Source organism: Mytilus galloprovincialis, chromosome 2, assembly GCF_965363235.1.
Source record: "Mytilus galloprovincialis chromosome 2, xbMytGall1.hap1.1, whole genome shotgun sequence".
NCBI classification, from domain to species: Eukaryota; Metazoa; Mollusca; class Bivalvia; order Mytilida; family Mytilidae; genus Mytilus; species Mytilus galloprovincialis.
The window spans coordinates 102,161,329-102,181,167 of record NC_134839.1 but is presented as its reverse complement, the minus strand read 5'-3'; the positions used below and the strand labels follow the sequence as shown (position 1 = coordinate 102,181,167).

The following is a 19,839-nucleotide window of genomic DNA, read 5'->3' as shown; positions in this document are numbered from 1 at the left end:
GTCTGGATGTGTCACCCCTGGTTCCCTCATTACCTGGGTACCGCAGACGGCGGCACCCAAACGCCTGTCTCCTTTTATTCTGAGGCCAAGTACGTCCCGGTGTAACTGAATATTATAGCACTCGTCATAGGCGGATCTATCCCATTTTTTCCGTAGGAAAATGTGGTTGATTATATAGGGAAACACTGTGGCATGAGTGAGTGTAGTTCACCTCCCTAATAACATGTTCTGGATCCGCAACTGTTCGTGGATAGAGGATACCAAGCTCTCTGCACGCTTCAAAAGGGGTCCGTAGGTGGAGTGTTATACTTAAATCTATATTTCTGCTTAAATACAATATACCCTTATGTTTTAGTGAGTCATAATTTCTCCAACCTGTATCCCGAACGGGCCTTAAATTAGGACCTCCTTTTTATACTTATTGTTAATTTCTTTTGAAGTTCGTCCTGAACAATACTTTTATTTACCACATGACGATAAAAAAAAGCAACCCATGATTGAACTGTTCATATATTATTGCACACCTGTCCACTTTCATCTCTTTATCTTCATACTATAAAGTAACATTATTCTATATTCTTTGTATTGTATCACATCGTCCTAAACATGCATGAAATATTTGTTACTGGACGTTAAGCAACCAACCATCAGTATATTGTGTCACCGTTAGTCTCTATTCTTTATTTTTATATCCAGTTTGCCTCATTATTCTCATTTCTGTACATTCCTGTAATAATTTATGCTGTCCTTTTTTATATATCTGATGCACTTACCTTACAAAAAAGCACACATCAAGTTACGTCTTTTTAAAGAAAAACATCTAATACAAATAATACAAGATTGAGTATGTAGAAAAACTTCCTTAACAAGTATAACTGGCAGATCAGCAAGATCACACAATGAGACAACTCAATTTTCATTTACAACATTAACTGATCTTAAAAGTGCAAACGACATAATAGTCTAAATGTTTCTTAGCTGTTACACCAATAATCGACTAATCCCTTTAGGAAGAAAATACTTAGGAACTAACCTTCACACAAAACCACTTTGCAAGTGTAGCCCGTGTCCATGGAGAAATATAGAACTTAACCAGTCAGTCATGAAATACAATACTCTTTGAATGCATGTTTGAATCCTGCACACGGAAAAGATGGAATGGGATTTATCTCATACTGCATAGTTACTTGTAAAAAAAGATAATAACTCAAAAGTGAATTTTACTTCTCCAACTCTTATAATTTCCATCATGTAATAAAGGACAGCTTCACAAGAACAATTACTTCTCCTGTGAACCTTTTATATAAAAATAAAGAAATTTGTATGATTGCTAACGAAGCAACAACCCAGCAGAGTTCAAATGACATGGATATGCACAAATGTGATCACTGCATTGCCTTCAATATTAAGAAAACTCCCTAACTATAAACGGGCAAGACATAAAAATGAGATACAATTCAACTGTAAAAACTAACTGTTTAATTGTTCATATGATTTTTAATTTGTTATTACAAATCTAATTTACCTACCATATCTGACAACAATGTGTTTCTTGATATTTGTTTCATTTATCAATATACGTCTGTGTATATTTTTTTTTCGCTTTGTGGCGGCTGTCAAAATAATGTATACCCAACATTTTTGGTACTGTGGTCTATTTATACTGATTGATGCTTCAGTAATTAAAGAAAAAAATCTTTCAGTTTGAATCTTGTTCTTATGAAATTGAAGCATATTTATGATGATGAAAAAAAAATCCTATATTTTACAAATTTTTTTTAATTCTTCACACTTTACACATAAAATCGGTGTCCATAAATCATCATTGGTTTGTCTACAAAAGAAAGGAAATATTAAAATCATATCAATTTTAAGTCACCAGCATAGCATGTATATGAAAAACAAATTGTTTAAAAAAAACCATCATAGAAATATATTGACGATATAAATTATTGTCCTTGGGCAAGCTGAATCCCGCTTCAGGGTGCAAGATTATCTTGCTGCGTTGAAGACCCTACCCATTGGTGGCATTAGACTGTTTACTGCTTTTTGGTCGGGTTGCCCAGTGTCTCTTTAACACATTCCCTGTTTGTATTCTCTATCAAAACCATGCATACATTTTTCTCATTGTTGAAGGCCATACAGTTGCCTATGATTGCCTATGCAACCAATTCATTTGAACTTGGGAGGGTATTCATACCGCATCTCCTTATTTGTGTAATATTGAGCTTTTGGCAACTTTATATTCAATTTTTGTTTTAGTCTGCATGATGAACTGTTAATCATGATGATGTCTACTTTTGGTAGTTTATGTCATTGTGTTCACAGGTTGATGCCTCATGGACATTGATGCTGAATATATTGTTTAACTGTCTTTTGTTTTGCAGAAAATCGAATGTATGAATCATTTTGAACGTTTAATGTACTATGTAAAAAAAAAATGGCATCTTCTAGATACTTTTTGTTTTTCTTTGAATGTGTACATGATTTTGTATTTAACCTCCCCCCCCCCCTTTTTTTTTTTACACATATCAAGATTTAGATAGATACAACAAACTTATCTTGGATTAAGGTGATATTTCGGCGTCAAAGCAGTTTTCCATCAAGTATTTATAAAGTTAACGATACTATACATCAACCCAAAATGTATTTATAACGTATACGACTGTTCGAGTGGTCCCAGTCAACATAACAATTTGACATTTATAGTATAATTATAAACTCATTTTCTTTGCACGGACATGCATGAAAGAATATAACTACTCGGTGTATCAGGTTGCATTGCAATTTGTGTTACAGTGTGTGTTGTTATAACATCTTACCAATGTTGGATGTGCTGGTTTTTCCTTCGCCTCCATGCCCATGTAAGCCATGCTGTATGGTGTTTTCCATGAATTGTATGTCGTCACAAAAATATATAAATAGCTTTAAACAACAATCGGTACACTCGGACTTTTCAATAATATTATCGTTATGTCATTTCTTCCGAAGTCAATAACCAACTTCTTGGTTATTCGTCTTGGACATTATCTTTAACAACAAGCTAAAAAAGCCGATACTATTCCGAATGTCATAAATTACCATTTTTATAACACTTGTCATCCAGACGCTCTACTTTGAAAAATAAAGCGGCTGGATGATCGAGACTATTCACCAATAGAATGTCATACAGTAGTGAATTACAATATCCAATCACCAATAGAATATATATAACGATGTACACTATTTACAAATGTCGGTATATCTTTACACACAAATCACACACGTTCTCATCTATAAAATCTAAAAATGAGTCCTTAATAGAAAATATGAGATTTGCAGTCCACACACAACTTTTTTTTTTTTTCATTAAATAGGGCTATGATCTTAAATTATTTTTTCTAGATCTTTTCTGATCTAAATTTAAAAGTTTGTATCTGTGTAAATGAAGCTTATATATTAATGTTCTACAAGCAGGCTCTATATGGATGTTAATAAAAGCACAAAGTTCACTGGTTAGAGAGGTACCACAATAATTTACTAGATGATATGGATTGATAATAACATGGATGAAGTCTACATCTATATCATGCATATTAATGTTTAGTAGTTCTAGCACTTTGATATATTGTTCCCGGAGAGATTTCAAGAGAGACATTCTTTCAGTTTCTAAAGGTGTACATGAAATCAGAAAATGTGAAATGGTTTCATCCTCTTTACCGCAAACTCTGCAGACGGCAGATACATCATTTTGATTAAATTTTGCTCTATTTGTCTGTAAGATGTAATTGCCAGTTGCAAATCTGGTCCTAATGGGTAATTTGATTATGTCTCTACAATTTGATGTATTTGTTGTAAGAATTGGATGTATTCTTTTTGCCATATATTCACCAGATATGTATTTTAAGCTGGAGTATTTCTCTGATTCTTTATTAATTTTGTCATTCCAATAGGTATGTATTTTTTTGGTGATTAAACTTTTCCATTGCAATTTTCCTAAAGGGTTATTTAAAAAATCCTGACAGCCCAAAATGTCATATTTCAAACATATTTTCTTGATTTGGATGAACCAACTATTACTTTGGTTTGTCTTTAAATGTAGTTGTCTTTCTGCTAGTCTCCATTCAATGGTAGATCTATCTGCTCTTGTAATATTTCCGTATAGAGATAATGCTTTGAGATGTAGTTCAGCCTCCATAGGTAGAGATCCACTTAAAATGTATACCGCAGGATCAGCTGTATTTTTGGCTAATGACAGTATTTGTTTTATCATTTTCTTATGGAATTGATGTATAGAATCCAAAATACGGCCAGATGGAAGTAAGATTTCAAGGCCATAGGTTAAAATAGGCATGACATAAGTATATAGGATCGTTATAGCTGTTCCAGGATCCAAACCATTCTTTCCATGTAGACCTGTACCCATAAGACTATAAAGTGATCGTCTTGCTTTTTTCATGTTTTCCTCAGCAGTAAGTTTTGCAGAATTTTTTTGACATTTTTGTATTCCAATGTGTGTGGAATGTTCTACAACTGGCATCGGATTTTTATTGATGTTCCAATAGTTTTCATCGATTTCAATAGATTTAGTAGAGGTACTAATTGGTATGACTACACTTTTTGTTGGTTGCAACGTGTAGCCCTCTCTCTTACTGAAGTTGGCAGCAATGTCTATCAACATTTGAAGTTCCATAGGGTTGTTTGAAATTATGGCTACATCATCAGCACAAGTTGGGGCACAGCATCCAATGTCACCTATATGTCCACCCAGTCCTGTTCCACTTAGAATATTCAATAGCGGATTAACATATAGTTTATATAAATCAGCGCTAATAGCTCCACCCTGTCGTACACCCTGTTCTATCTCAAAGATCTGTGAAGTGTTGTTTCTCCATTTTACGCATGAAGTTGCATTTTTATACAAGCTATCTATTAATATTATAGATTGGTCTGAAATACCGGCTTGATATAATCTCCGTATTAAATTTGAATGAACAACTACATCAAATGCAGATTTACCATCTAAAAGGGCTATATATGTTGGAAGTTTTAAATCTTTGCTCTCACGTTCAAACTCTTCGATCATAAGTTCACATAATAGAGGGGTGGTGTTTTCTGTAAATCCTCTTTGGAGTGGATTCTGATTTTTCAGGATAACTGGATTCTCCCTTATCTTGATTATTTTCTCTATAAGCTTGGAGTATGTTGGAGTGACGGTAATACCACGGTAGTTTTTAGCACTTTTAATATCACCCTTATTCTTATATACTGGGAACAATATTCCAATTTTGAGAATGTCAGATATGCAGCCAAATTCAAATGATTTATCAAAAAGTAATTGTAAATATTGTTGAAGTTGTTTTCCACCATGTATGATGTTTTCTGCATTAATGCCAAAGTAGTCAACTGCTTTATTTCTATTTAAATCAGATATTGCTTTTTCCATTTCTTTGTTTGTTATTGGGCAATGTTTGAAACGCTGTTTACAAATGTCTATTATAATTTTAGCTTCATTTTCAATCAACTCAAGATATTCATTGTCATAATTAGGATTTGGTATTTTCTTTACCAGTTGATGGAAATGTGTACTCCAGCCCTCTATTATATCTTCATTATAAAATATCTCATCATCGACATTTAACTGGTCAATAAACTTTGATAATTTTCCTCTTTGATTTTTAATGATCTTGTGGAACATTTTACGATCCGCTGTTTAGCATCAACCAATTTTTGACGTTCACATAGCCTTCTTTTAGCAACTTCCAGTCTACATTCTTTTCTTAAAGCATGTGTTGTTTGTTTTTTATCTTTCAAATATAAATTATCAGTCTCTTTCGGTCTACCATTAATTTTCCATTTAAAAAATGCAATCTTTTTGTTTTTGAGAGCGACTTTAATTTCTTCATTCATAACTTGCAGTTTTGGTCTTTTCCTGCCAATTTTTCTAGTTGGGATCAGAGCTTGAGTAGACTGTTTAATGATTTCATTGAGTTGAGTAAATGCATTGGTTATGTCTTCAACAGATTTAATTTCTGAGTTCTTATTTGAGAGTTTGGAGTTGATGTTGTTTTCATACTTTTCCTTATCAATTCTATCCCAGTTAATCTTTGGTTTTAAAAAATCATTCAGTGAGTTTTGCTGAATTAAATAACGGCGATGTTGAAGGACCATTTTAATTGGATAATGGTCTGAGACATTAGCACCTATGTCTAGTTTCTTGATTTCAAGAACAGAATGTTTATATGAATTCTGGTATAGAAAATAGTCAATAGCTGTGGTATCATGGCCATTAGAGTGTATAAATGTGCTGCCAGTAAATTTTGTTTCTAAAGAATGATCTTCCATAAATTCAGTAAAGGAGGCCTTTCTTTGTGAGGATGGACCATTTATGATATCTTCATTAAGATCACCACCTATAATAATTTGATGAGTAAGTTTGTAGGTGCAGACTATTTCATTTAGAAGAGCTATGCAGTCTTGAAATACATCTATATGGTCAGAAGTACCTTTACAAGGCAAATATACAGAAAGTATGATAAGATTGGGTTCACCAGATATTTCAATTCCTTGTATCCTCTCATTTCCTATGGTTAAAGGTGTTATAAGAGTGTCTAATTCTTTTTTTTCCCATAAAATAGCAGTGCCACCATAGCCCCTAGGCATTTGAATAGGGGGAATTGGGTCCAATGTATCAACAGCTTTGCCAACTCCAGTAAATTTATCATTGATTTCATTTAGTAGAGGTAACTGGCAATCAAATAACCAATGTTCTTGTAAAAGAAAAATGTCAACATCACTTTCTGTTTCTTTAAAAAACGGGCCACAGGTTAAGATATTTTTACAATTAAAATCTAAAATATTCAGAGTCTCATATGTACAAGTATTTACATCTTTCTCATTATGTACAAGTTCGGTTCTTTGTATCTGCTGGGGTTGAGGCTGGCCAGTTGTAAAAAATGAGTTTGTTGAGGAGTTGGATGAAAATATAGTGGCTGTCCAATGGCAGAAAAATAATGTTCAGAATTTTGAGTTTGCGATTGGTTTGTATGCTTTTCACTATTCTGAGAATTTCTATTCACTTTCTCTAAGTTGCAATTGAACTTTGGCAGCTTGTTTTTGTCACAATACGTTGTGTGCTGAGTATTCACAGGTTTTGAGTTTATTGTAGACGTGTGAACATTTGTAGGTTGTATCTCAATAAGATTGTCTGTACAAATGTTGTGAGTAATCTCTGTATTTTGGTACGACGAAGAGTCTTCATTGTGTCCTTGTTGCCAATTATGATGATAGTTATAATAAGGTTGAGTATCTCTATACTGTCCTGAATAGCCATTGTTGTAATTCCAATAATTATCAGAGTAGTTTTGTCTTTCATAATTGTATATAGTTAGGAATCCAGCTTTTCCCAATACCTTAAGTTTGAAAAAAAAATATTGGTAGCGTTGAAAACTATAAAAAAAATGTGTGTGCTTTGTGCTAAAATTGAAAAATCTGACTGACAAAATACACCCCCTTTGAATTTTGATGGTTGTGCCCCTACTATACAGCTCGACAAAAATTGAATCCGTCAGAATGATTTATAGAAAATGGTTTGGAACCGACCAGAGGGACCGTCAAACTCAAAGATCGAAAATAAAGTGACACCGCCATGGCTAAAAATAAAAACACAAACAGACAAATAATAGTAAAGAAGACACAACATAGAAAACTAAAGACTTGAGCATCACTAGCCCCACCAATAACTAGGGGTGATCTCAGGTGCTCCAGAAGGGTAAACAGATCCTGCTCCACATGTGGTAATCCGGTAAATACATTGTATTGTTCAAATTATTATGGCATATTGTTATTCTAAATTATTTCCCAAAATTGATCGCCCTGAAGATCATAAAAAACATTTTATTAAAATTAAGTATGTTAATAAAGGCTTTGATTTTGTAAATATTGCCGGTATATTTAACGACCATTCTGTTAAAGAACAAATTCCTGGATATTTTGACAATACTGAGCTACCTCTTATTTGTTATATTTACAAGAAATCTACCCGGAAATTTGTGTTTAATTATAGTCAATTGTGTAAAGATGTTAATATCAGTGAAAATATACCTACTTCATGTAATTGCAGTAATTCCGAATATATTTATGGACCCATTTCCCATGTTATAACAGGAGATCTTAACATCGTTCAAGACCGAGAGTTAAAATCATTCCTCAGTAAAGGACCTAAATATCGTCCCCCGTCAATTATTAATTGGAATGAGTGTCGTAATATCATCCACGACTCACTCCATACTTACTGTATGAAATGGATAAAACGGGAAAAAGCTGACAAAAAAATCTTTGGACTCTTTTTCTAATTCAGTAATGAAGATAGTTGATATACGTATTCAACATTTTAAAGAACATTTTATTATTAACAATAACCACAATAAACCTATTTCTCGTATCAAACATAAACTAAAAGAACTAGCCAAGGTATTTGTTTTTGTCCCGGCCGATAAAGCTGCTAATAATATTATTATTGTTTGACGTAAATTTTACATTGAGGTTCTGAAAAAGGAAATCACCAATTCACCAACATTCCAACTGACTCCATTTTCAGAAAACGAAATCTGTAACAAACATAAACTTTTAGCCACCGCTTTACAAGCAGAGCCAAATACAATGAAAGTCCCAACTATGTATTGGCTTCCGAAGCTACACAAAACCCCTTACAAATATAGATTTATTTCGTCTTCAAGCCATTGTTCAACTACTAAATTGTCTATTCTTCTTACCAGCACACTTGGTACAATTAAAAACCTGATAATAAATTGTTCAAATAAGGCCTTCGAAAATAGTGGAATAAATTACTTTTGGAGTGTCAAGAACTCGTTGGAAGTACTTGATAAATTGCATGCTTATATTGGTGATTTTGAATCTGTTCAAAGTTTTGATTTTTCTACCCTGTATACCACATTGCCTCACATTCTCATTAAGAAAAAATTCGCACACCTAATTAAATGGGCATTCAAAAAATCAGAATGTGAATATATATGTTCAAACTCTTTTAGGTCATTTTTTAGTAGCAATAAACAAAAAAACTATGTTAATTGGACATGCTTTGATACTATATATGCCCTTGAATTTTTACTAGATAACATTTTTGTTCGCTTTGGGGATTCCGTATATCGTCAGATTATCGGAATTCCAATGGGGACTAACTGTGCACCACTTATTGCGGACCTGTTTTTGTATTGTTATGAGTTACAATTTATGACAAAAATAAGCAAAGACCCATCGAAACAACATCTGATAAACAAATTTAATAATACTTTTAGATATTTGGATGATCTTTTGGCTCTCAATAATGACGACTTCAGTATGTATATTAATGAAATTTATCCTGTTGAACTTACTTTAAATAAAGCTAATACTAACAATGACCACTGCCCTTTTCTCGATCTTGATATCTATATCACTAATGGAAAGCTGAATACTAAAATTTATGATAAAAGGGATGATTTTTCATTTCCTATCGTTAATTATCCGTTTTTAGATGGTGACGTTCCCTTGTCACCATCTTACGGTGTTTATATATCTCAACTTGTACGATTCGCTCGTGTATGTAACAATGTTTTAGATTTTAACGAGAGAAATTTATGTATTACTCATTTGCTAAATTTTATCATCGGTATAAAGACATCATTCGTAAATATAGCTCAACATGCAGACTTCTAATACGTTCAGGTATTTCACATCCAATTTTTTATGGAAATATTCTTTATAAAGCACAAAGGTGTCAGTATTCACCTCAGAAACTTACAAAACCTTTGAATAGACTTATTAAGAAGGGATATAATTACGATACTGTTGTCAAGTCATTAAAGATTGCATATTTTGGCGTTAATATTGAGTCACTGATAATGTCTTTGCATCGGAACTAAACACATTTATTCTAAAAACAGTTGTTGGCATGACACGGGTTATGTTCTTCTCATATATGTTATGATGATATGATACTAAACCCCTAACGGGAAGGATTGTGCCTGATGTTCATATGATGAAATCATAATCTTTCAGTCAGTTTAATTGAAGTCTGGAGCTGGCATGTCAGTTAACTGCTAGTAGTCTGTTGTTATTTATGTATTATTGTCATTTTGTTTATTTTCTTTGGTTACATCTTCTGACATCAGACTCGAACTTCTCTTGAACTGAATTTTAATGTGCGTATTGTTATGCGTTTACTTTTCTACATTGGTTAGAGGTATAGGGGGAGGGTTGAGATCTCACAAACATGTTTAACCCCGCCGCATTTTTGCGCCTGTCCCAAGTCAGGAGCCTCTGGCCTTTGTTAGTCTTGTATTATTTTAATTTTAGTTTCTTGTGTACAATTTGGAAATTGGTTTGGCGTTCATTATCACTGGACTAGTATATATTTGTTTAGGGGCCAGCTGAGGGACGCCTCCTGGTGCGGGAATTTCTCGCTACATTGAAGACCTGTTGGTGACCCTCTGTTGTTGTTTTTTATTTGGTCGGGTTGTTGTCTCTTTGACACATTCCCCATTTCCATTCTCAATTTTATAGTTTAATTCGGTAGGTCACGGCATTCATGAGAAGGGAAAGTTATTGTAGTTACGACATAAGGAACATACCCGATATCATCTGTGAAACGGTTATTCCGTAACGGTTAACCAACTCGTTATGGCGTACGTAAAATTTACGAAAAGATGATTTTAAATTCCCCATTTGGAACTCTTGGTTTAATAGCTTCCTTATGAGCAGCAATCCTCTATCAAGGAAATCATGATAGGAAATACAAGCACGGGAAGATCTTTACTCTATAAAACAACTTGAAGGAATTGAATGTGTCCATGAAAGACAGCTGATGTTTCGGCCCACTTGCGCATATCGTTATCGAACTTAATCTGATTTTTTAAGTACATGTAGGTCCATAATATTTGGTTAAGGCAAACTGGATAGACGGACCTACAGCCTGACTGAGGGGCATAAAACAACTTATAAGATCGTATCCGTAACTTTTTAGGCAAAATTGGTGCACATTGGATAGTCATTTTGATACTGTTGCGTTAAGCTTACCATGATTTTTAAAAGTCACTTCAAATCCCAAATATCATTGAAGATTTATTTTTTATTCGAACACAAGTTTAAAACAAGTGTAGATTTTTTCATTTTCCAGGCTTTCCTTCCTCCAGTTTCTTATCTTATTTTAAATAAATGTTGGAGGATATTTGTGTTAATAAAATTGAGAATGGATATATAATTAGTTTGAATGCTTATTTGCTTAACCTTCCGGAGAACATGACATTGATCCCGGTTTTAGGTGTGGTTCTTAATTGTTGCTCAGTATTTAGTTTTCCATGTTGAATTTTATTAAATAGTGTTGTTCTTTGGTCTTTTTTGTTTTTGCCATGACCTTGTCAGTTTATTTCCGACTAATGGGTTTGAATGTCCCTTGTATCTTTCGCCTCTATTCTATTTTGGAACATCAGTATTATTTATGTAATTATTATGTTTGCTATAGTTGAATGGGTCAAGCTGCAATAAACATATTTTCGGTGGAGAGAACGGGAGTGGATCGTAACCCTTGGCTAGCGAAGATAAACACAACTGTGTTTCAAAAATATTTTAAATAGGATTTTTTATTATGATAAAAAGATGAATGCTAGCCATGGAAATCCACATAACTAGTGAGGTTATCAAAATTAAATCTATAAAATATGAAACGAATATAGAGAAAACGGCAAAAATATGTGAAACTTGTAACATTAAACAAGCATAAAATAGAGTTTTTGTTTTAATTTATACAAAGTAAACAGATTTTCTCGCATATTCGTATAGTAGAAGTTATCAGATTCGGATTATGACGTTTTACGAAATTGACCGCCAAAAAAAATTAAAAACGGCCATGGTGGATGTGTTTGGAATGCAGTTCGTTATGTGTAAGGAGTAGTAATTTGGAAGGATTAACTTTCGAATATGGAAGAATCGTTAACAGAAAATTGTTATTGCTATTTTTTTAAATTTCAGAATAACTTGATATTCCAAATGTGCATAAAAAAAGGTATGATAAAATCTACAAAATATGGAAGATTTGATAGTTCAGGTTGAACACCTTAATTTTTTGGATGTCACGGTCCAACTATCATGTTAAAATTTTAAGATATGACATTTTAACGCTATTTTCTGAATAGTCGTTTATTATTTCCATTATACTGCTCTTAACATATATTTATAAATATTTCCAGAATGTGCATTTGCTGCACTTTGTTGTACGTTAAGAAAAAAATATGCTGAACTTTTATGTTTAAAGTTATGTGATAAACTAATTGTCCAGTGATTTTGTTACGCATTGGACGGACGTCGACGTACTGTTAAAATCTCTTTTGACAATTAGGAACAATAACACAAGTAAATGAACTATGAAAATTGTTTTATGTCATATAATATCGATAGTCGATATAGGTGATTTTCGTCATGCATCTTGTCCCGAAACTCCTATTCATACAAGAAGCAAAGTCAGTTTTAATTAGGATTTCGCAATGTCAAGCAGTTGGAGAGGAAAATCGGCTCGATCAGTTTCAGATGCCTTTGTTTAATCTTCTTTAGATTCTCAAAAATGTTTCTGTTGTACTAACCTAGCTGTGAATTTGGGTTTACGGAAAATTTTGTGAAATGAGATTACAATATTGTCTCTACCATAATTTATGTGATTATGTCTTGAAATGTAACGGTGTAATTCAAACCAGGTAGTTCCATGAAAACCCAGTGGTTGATGAATCCAGACCCAGAGACATATACAATAAATGTGATTCTGAATGTGGGTCTTACTATCATACTGCCAAAAAGACTATAAATATTGGTCTTACAATATATCTTACTGCCCAAAAGGACATTGCTTTTGTACATCTGTTGTTCGGTTTAAATGAAAAGGGAACAGTGAATTCATTAAGAAATACTTTATAATATAATGAATATATATATGCATGCATTGCTGCTGTTGTTTTTTCTATGGTCGGGTTGTTGTCTCTTTGACACATTCCCCATTTCCATTCTCAATTTTATTGCTACCCTTTTAAATGAAAAAACAGGTTCGTGCAAGGCCGTTAAACTAAATGACTGGCATAATGTTGCCGATACAATCGCCTACCTGCTGAACCTTGGCACTTACTGATCAAAGCGGTCTTCAAATATTTTTTTCCAATAATTGATCTGTTCAGATTTTTACTCCAAACAGCAAATTGCAATGCAGAAGTGACTCCATTAAAACTTTTTTATATGAACTGTCTTTTGATATTTTTCTTGTGTCAACAGTGCACTGTCTCTGTTTATACCCTTACAAAAAAGTAAAAATTTTACACAACCTGCAGCTTAAAAATATTCTACGTGCCATGGATGTTTTATAATATTCCTTAAAATTGTACCATATAAAATACATTTCGGCACAGTATTTTATACTCCCATACAACCTTTAAGTAAATTCATTTTCATTTTCAAAAAGCCTATTTGAAACACCAGCAATAGAAAGCTGCCAGGAGTGATGCACACTTGTTTACTATGGTCATATTATCTGTAAGAAAACCTGTCGAGAAAGAGTAAAAACTGGCACACAACCGAAAATACCTGAAACAAAAAAAAGAGAAATACGTCAAGTTCCCATCAAAAGAGCATGATTCAAGGGTGACTGGGGAATAGAAATATGGTCACTTGGCCTTCTTCCGATCGGGAGTAAAACGCTTGCCAAAGTTGGGCGTTCGTTTGGCTGTGCTTAATGTATCAAGTTTGCAGCCACGTCCGGTCAGAATGGGGACGTTAATTCCAATGCCTCGTGTAAAGACAGTGCCACGCTCTTTGTACTTTAAGAACCCGTGCAACAACTCTTAGGGATGGCCTGTTGCAAGGCAAAATTTCTGTCTCTATCCGAAATACCCTCATTTTTCAGTAACAGTCCAAATTTTTCTGACCATCATCCCGGATGGCCTCTATTATTACAAGAGCTACCTATTGTATTTATTGTTAACTTGTTCTTGTCTTGAACATGCATGAAATATTTGCCACTGGGTGTTAAGCAAACAACAATCAATCCGACAATCAATCCAATAAAAAGAGTACCTGTTCTAGTAATGAAGACTACGATACTTTGTACTCCATATAAAGTGGGTCTGTATTTAGTCTTCCTCTTCGAAATTTCTTTTGATTTATTTCTTATTTTTGTATTTTCATTATATTTTGTTTCGAACACCATATACGAAATAAATGTATACGTATTGCTATGATGTGTTAAGTTTGCATCTATTTCATTTCGGCAATCAAATTGTTACACAATAACTGTTTGACCTTTTGTTTTATTATCGTTCTTTGTTATATTCAGCTATCAAGCAAATGATGATGTCTTTATAGACAGCAAAAAGTAAAATCACAAAAATACTGAACTAAGAGGAAAATCTAATCGGAAAGTCCATAATCACATGGCAAAATCAAATAACAAAACACATCAAAATCGAATGGACAAGAACTGTCATATTCCTTACACAATAACTGTTTGACCTTTTGTTTTATTATCGTTCTTTGTTATATTCAGCTATCAAGCAAATGATGATGTCTTTATAGACAGCAAAAAGTAAAATCACAAAAATACTGAACTAAGAGGAAAATCTAATCGGAAAGTCCATAATCACATGGCAAAATCAAATAACAAAACACATCAAAATCGAATGGACAAGAACTGTCATATTCCTGACTTGGTACATGCATTTTCAAATGTAGAAAATGGTGGATTAAACCTGGTTTTACAGCGCTAAACCTCTCACTTTGATGACAGTCTCATCAAATTCGTTATATTTACAATGATGCGTGAACTAAACAGTCATAATTCATAAAATAGTCAAAATATGGGTACAGCAGTCATCATCGTGTAACAGTTTTAAAAGGAACAATTTTATTAACAGAACACAAAAACATCTACATTGATTTGCTTGTCTGACGTCAGAAAATTTTATACGTCACATATATTTGTCGTTCAATGTATATACAAACAAATTTAAGATTTCACATGGGCAATGTTAGCATACAGGGTTAAAATATCAAAAGTATATAAGAATTAATTTCAGAAATAGACCGAGATTTAAAGTAGTCCAAAAGTTATATAGAATTTATAGGAATCCACATATAGTTCATTCCACTACGCGATTGAATAATTTTGACGTTTGTGGTTCAACGTATTTTGTAATTCATAATAAAAATATCATAATGACATATAATAGAACAATATCATACTGACGGGATCTTTTACAGAGTCACGTTATAAGAACCAAAGAAACACAAAAAGTCGCATATACAAAACACACCAGCAAAAAATGAAAGATGATACAAACACATTGACGGGATGTTTAAGTACCGAGCCACGTTAAATGGATATCACAGAAAACAATCCAACAGTAAAAGTAATATTAATAATAGATCAAAGACAAATGAAAGAACAATATAAAACGTTGTTAAGATGATAAACAACATCAGTACGCAGAATCTATACATCAAGACCATCATGTATTATTTGTGAAGTTGATATGGAATATTTATCAACAAGGTCTTGGTAACTTCCGATGAACTTTTTTTAGAAAAAGGACGAGACGTTCTTTGCCACTGGTTCATCAACTTTCTACTCAGAGACTGATGACGTTTTACAATGTCTGAGTAGAAGCTGCAAGCTCTTGGATATCGAATAAGTTGGGAAATATAAATCCCATATGCAGGTGAAGTTGGTATATTGCTACTAAGGTGAGGGAAATTTATAATTTCAAAATTAAAATCGTCTCGTTTGTCTTGATTACTTTCGAAAAACACTTGTTACAAGGATTTTGTCCATATCTTTTTTTTTCCCTCAAGAATCACCGCTAGTTTGTTTCTGTAATATGAGGGAGATAGCAAACAAGATTAAAAAAGCATGTTAAATCATTTATTATAAATATAAACTTCGAAATTTTGGAAACAATAAACTTAACTTGTAAAATAACAATTCTATCAATTGTATAGAAATATGATCACCATGAAAAGATGTTATTTGCTTTATATTATCGCTATTTTGTGAATTTTTCTTTTGATCTTTTTTTGTGATAATTTTTCATATCATGCTACTCGCTTGAGATGGAAATTATCGCTAAAAACAAAGAAGGCACGTGGCTTTGCTAACGAAATTGACATGAATTTGACATCGTCGTCATAGGTAAAAAAGCGATAAATATATTATCATTGGTCATCTCAACTCGATTGCTTTTCTCGCTTTCGCCGTCCCGGCTCAAGCGAGAAAATCCATCTCGTTGAGATGATCAATGATAATCTATAAGTATTGATCAGAGCGATAGAAAGAGGGCTCAACATTGATATGATATGAAACCAACAATAATGTCAAAGCTTTTTATCTTTGTTTATCAGTTTTTTTAACTTGACAAACTGTTTACAAATCTATAATATGTCCAAACTTTCATTTGTTTATTTGTTTACTTTATACGTAATAATATTTACTTATATGAGCAATTCTCTTTGACCAGTGTTTTTTTTTTTTAAATGTTATAATATCGAACATGACTGCACATGTATGTATGACTTCTGATACTATCTACTGAACCTCATTAAAATACGCCGTTCTACCAAGTCCCAATAGAAAATGGATATATGGTATCAAAAATATGATTGCAAATCCTAAAACATAGTATGTAACAAATTTATATCCAATCTCTACCGATGGATGTTTCTTGTTTGGTTTTTCTAAATTGAATACATAAGAAAAGAAGTGCACTGATGACTTTTTCATCACTGAATACAGGGCACCAAGTATAACAATGCCAATCACAAATCTCAATAATGACTCGGCCATCATAGTAATGGTAGGTATAACAATCTGAGCTTGGAAGACTTGACCTTTGTCTACTGTAAAACCAAACTGATAATTAATCCATGTCCCTACAGTAACCCCGGCTGATACTGCCACTATTTGAACGGCATCAGCTTTTGCAGTATAGGGAGAACCATCCTTAGCGTTGGGATAGCAGACAGTGCTTAATGCAAGACTGATACCAAAAACAACAAGCGGTGCAATGGGATGTGACTGTTGGAACATATCATATTCCTTCATATAAGGTACAGTCAACAAAATGATGATTAAAGATGCTATCACTCCACATAACAGATCCTACAAAACAAAAACAAACTTTTTTTAAAGCTAAACAAAACGCCTCAATCTAGATATACCCCAGTCCTTAAATATAAGCAACCTTTTAAAATAAGGTTAATGGTGGTCTCTGAGAAAATAATAAAATAGTATTTAATCAAGTAAGGTTTCCAAATATGTGAATGCTTTGAATGCTTTAACTTTGTCTGCTCTTCCCTGAATACACGCAGTGAATCACTGGTGAAAGTACTACTGATCAGAAACTGAATTATCTTTTATAGCGGAGTGAATTTGGATGTTGGATGTGTTTGATTGATATTTTAGTCTTAGATACGTAATTTTGTATTAGTAGGTATTGGCCGTTAGTAACTGCGAGTTCTCTCAGATCTTCACCTAATGTCTTTTTTGTTTAGGGATGTATAGATACGCTGCCAGGTCAGGTCTGTGTTTTCGTTAGATGTTTTCTGCTTTGTATCGATCTAAAGAGTTAATCGCTTTTCCAAGTTGGAGTGCTTCGATATATATCGGAGGAAAATACCTGTACAAAACAGAACGGAATGTCGAAACCAGCATTCAATAATATAGGGTTATTGCATGAATATTGGGGAATATTGTCCCGAGTAGAATTTTATATTGCACGAGCTTGCGAGTGCAATATATGTTCTACGAGGGACAATATTCCCCAATATTCATGCAATAACCCTTTTATTGTATAGCAATATAATATTTAAAAGTAAAAACTGGTTTAAACTAAGATTTGATCGTTGATGACGTCATGAATTTTGAAGATTTATTGCACTAGTGCAATATTAGAATTTATTGCACGCTAACTTTTGGTTACTTTCTGTGGGAAATATTATATTGCTATACAATAAAACAGAAAATAGTCTTTTGAAGCTAATCAGTTTTAGGAACTTATCCATCTCATGATCTCGTACGTTATTATCATAAATTGCAAGTAATTAGATAACGTGTAAATACTTACCAGTACTGAATGGACCCCAAGGTAGAGTCGACTTAGACACACCAATAAACACCAGCATATGGCTATACTTATCACAAACACAGGAGATATCTGAAACACATAATAACTATGTTGAACGGATGGATAAATCAAGCTTTTATCTCAATACACACCCTATGTTGACATATATTAGACTTAAAAAGTGGTGGGTTAAAACTTTTATTTTGGCACTTTGTGGGAAAACTCTACAACTATAAGTGCTAAATAAGTTATACAGATCATAAAGGCTACTCAAATCCTCTGTAATTCCAAGATGGAAATATTGATAAGAATTGTGATCTTATTGATAACCATGTCAAGAATATCTGCTTCTAAGATTGTAAGTTGTGGAATGTCCGCAAGTGTGACATTATCCAAAAAATGTTTATTTGCTTAACTAGTATACATTATTGTTTCATGGTCGGCTGAATGCTGCTAAACGGCCTCAATTGACTTCCCATAAGGGTCTAGTATGACTGACGAAAGAACACAACATTCACTTTATAGGTAAATTATATCCGGTGTTTATGCGTGGCAGTGCACTGATGCATTCCTAAATTGTTATGGATCCGACTTAAGTCGACACAAAGTTATAATGTTCTGATGAATAAATGGCTTATATGTAACGATAAAAAAATATTTTTTTTATCAGCAAATAATAACTTATGAATGTATTTAGCTGTTATAAAATATGTGTCACTGCTAGTTATACATGTTATAAATTGAAAAGAAAAAAAAATAAATAAAAAAAAAAAACGTTCATACATTACCTTAAACTGAAAATGAACGACTCTCTAATGATTGTATGGGTATTGTTAAAAACTGTGTTTACTTACATCATATCTATGTATTATTGAATACGCAAGCATAAATGGTATAGCCGTCGCTGACATCGCATGTGTGGAAGGCATTGCATATTCCTGCAGAAAGTCGGTCTCCAATCTAACCACGGGTGGAGATGTTGGGCGTGGCCATATTAGATAGTCTTTAGCCGCCTGTCCTGCGTACATACATAAAGTCCAAACTACATTTGTATGACGAACTACAACAGAATCCATATTCCATGCTACGTACGGGTAGAAAAGTAAATAAAATGCCTCGTTTCCTAAGGAGGATGCACATGTCAGTATGTAAAACAGAGATTTCTGAAACATGGATAAATGCTTCCATATTCTGTCCGCTTCTGATTTAGGTGTCCTGAACACAGTATCATGAGATTCATTTTGATGATTTTGGTTCTCTATGATATTATTTTTTCTACAATCCTGTAATCCTATTCTTTTCCGAACTGTACAAGAATTGTTCTCATTTTCTAAACTTCCTTCCGACGGTTGGTCACTTTGATAATTAAGGTAGACTCCACATAGACGTTGAAACTTTGCTGTGTATTCAGGATCCGAGAGATGGAAGAATTTCTTCAGTTTTGCCATTTCCCCCTTATTTGGCTTATTTTTACTTTAACCGATAAACGTTAAATATGGGTCAATGAATTCACAGGTATTTAAATTTTTGTGGCTTTCTTCCCTAGTCACTGTTTTCATAGTGGAATCAGGTGACTGGAGATCTTTTCATTTAGATTTGTTTACGTTAGCGACAAATCATTGTTTACTGAGAGTCACGACCAAGTTATTTACCTTTATTAACCAGATTTAAATGATTAATTAGTTGATAATCCATTTAGTAATTGATTAAT

General features: G+C 33.2%; 2 protein-coding genes across 2 annotated transcripts; both read right to left on the bottom strand.

Annotated features, from left to right (window-relative positions):
- Window positions 1-3,358: 3,358 nt before the first annotated feature.
- On the bottom strand, window positions 3,359-5,425 carry LOC143062588 (uncharacterized). Its single transcript, XM_076234251.1, has one exon. It carries the CDS (start codon window positions 5,423-5,425, stop codon window positions 3,359-3,361), a length of 2,067 nt encoding a protein of 688 aa, XP_076090366.1.
- Window positions 5,426-15,915: 10,490 nt separating this feature from the next.
- On the bottom strand, window positions 15,916-19,787 carry LOC143065169 (sphingosine-1-phosphate phosphatase 2-like). Its single transcript, XM_076238574.1, has 3 exons — window positions 18,983-19,787; window positions 18,129-18,218; window positions 15,916-17,164 (listed from the first exon to the last, which is right to left on the bottom strand). Exons 1-3 carry the CDS (start codon window positions 19,574-19,576, stop codon window positions 16,592-16,594), a joined length of 1,257 nt encoding a protein of 418 aa, XP_076094689.1. The 5' UTR covers window positions 19,577-19,787; the 3' UTR covers window positions 15,916-16,591.
- Between the last annotated feature and the right edge of the window lie 52 nt (window positions 19,788-19,839).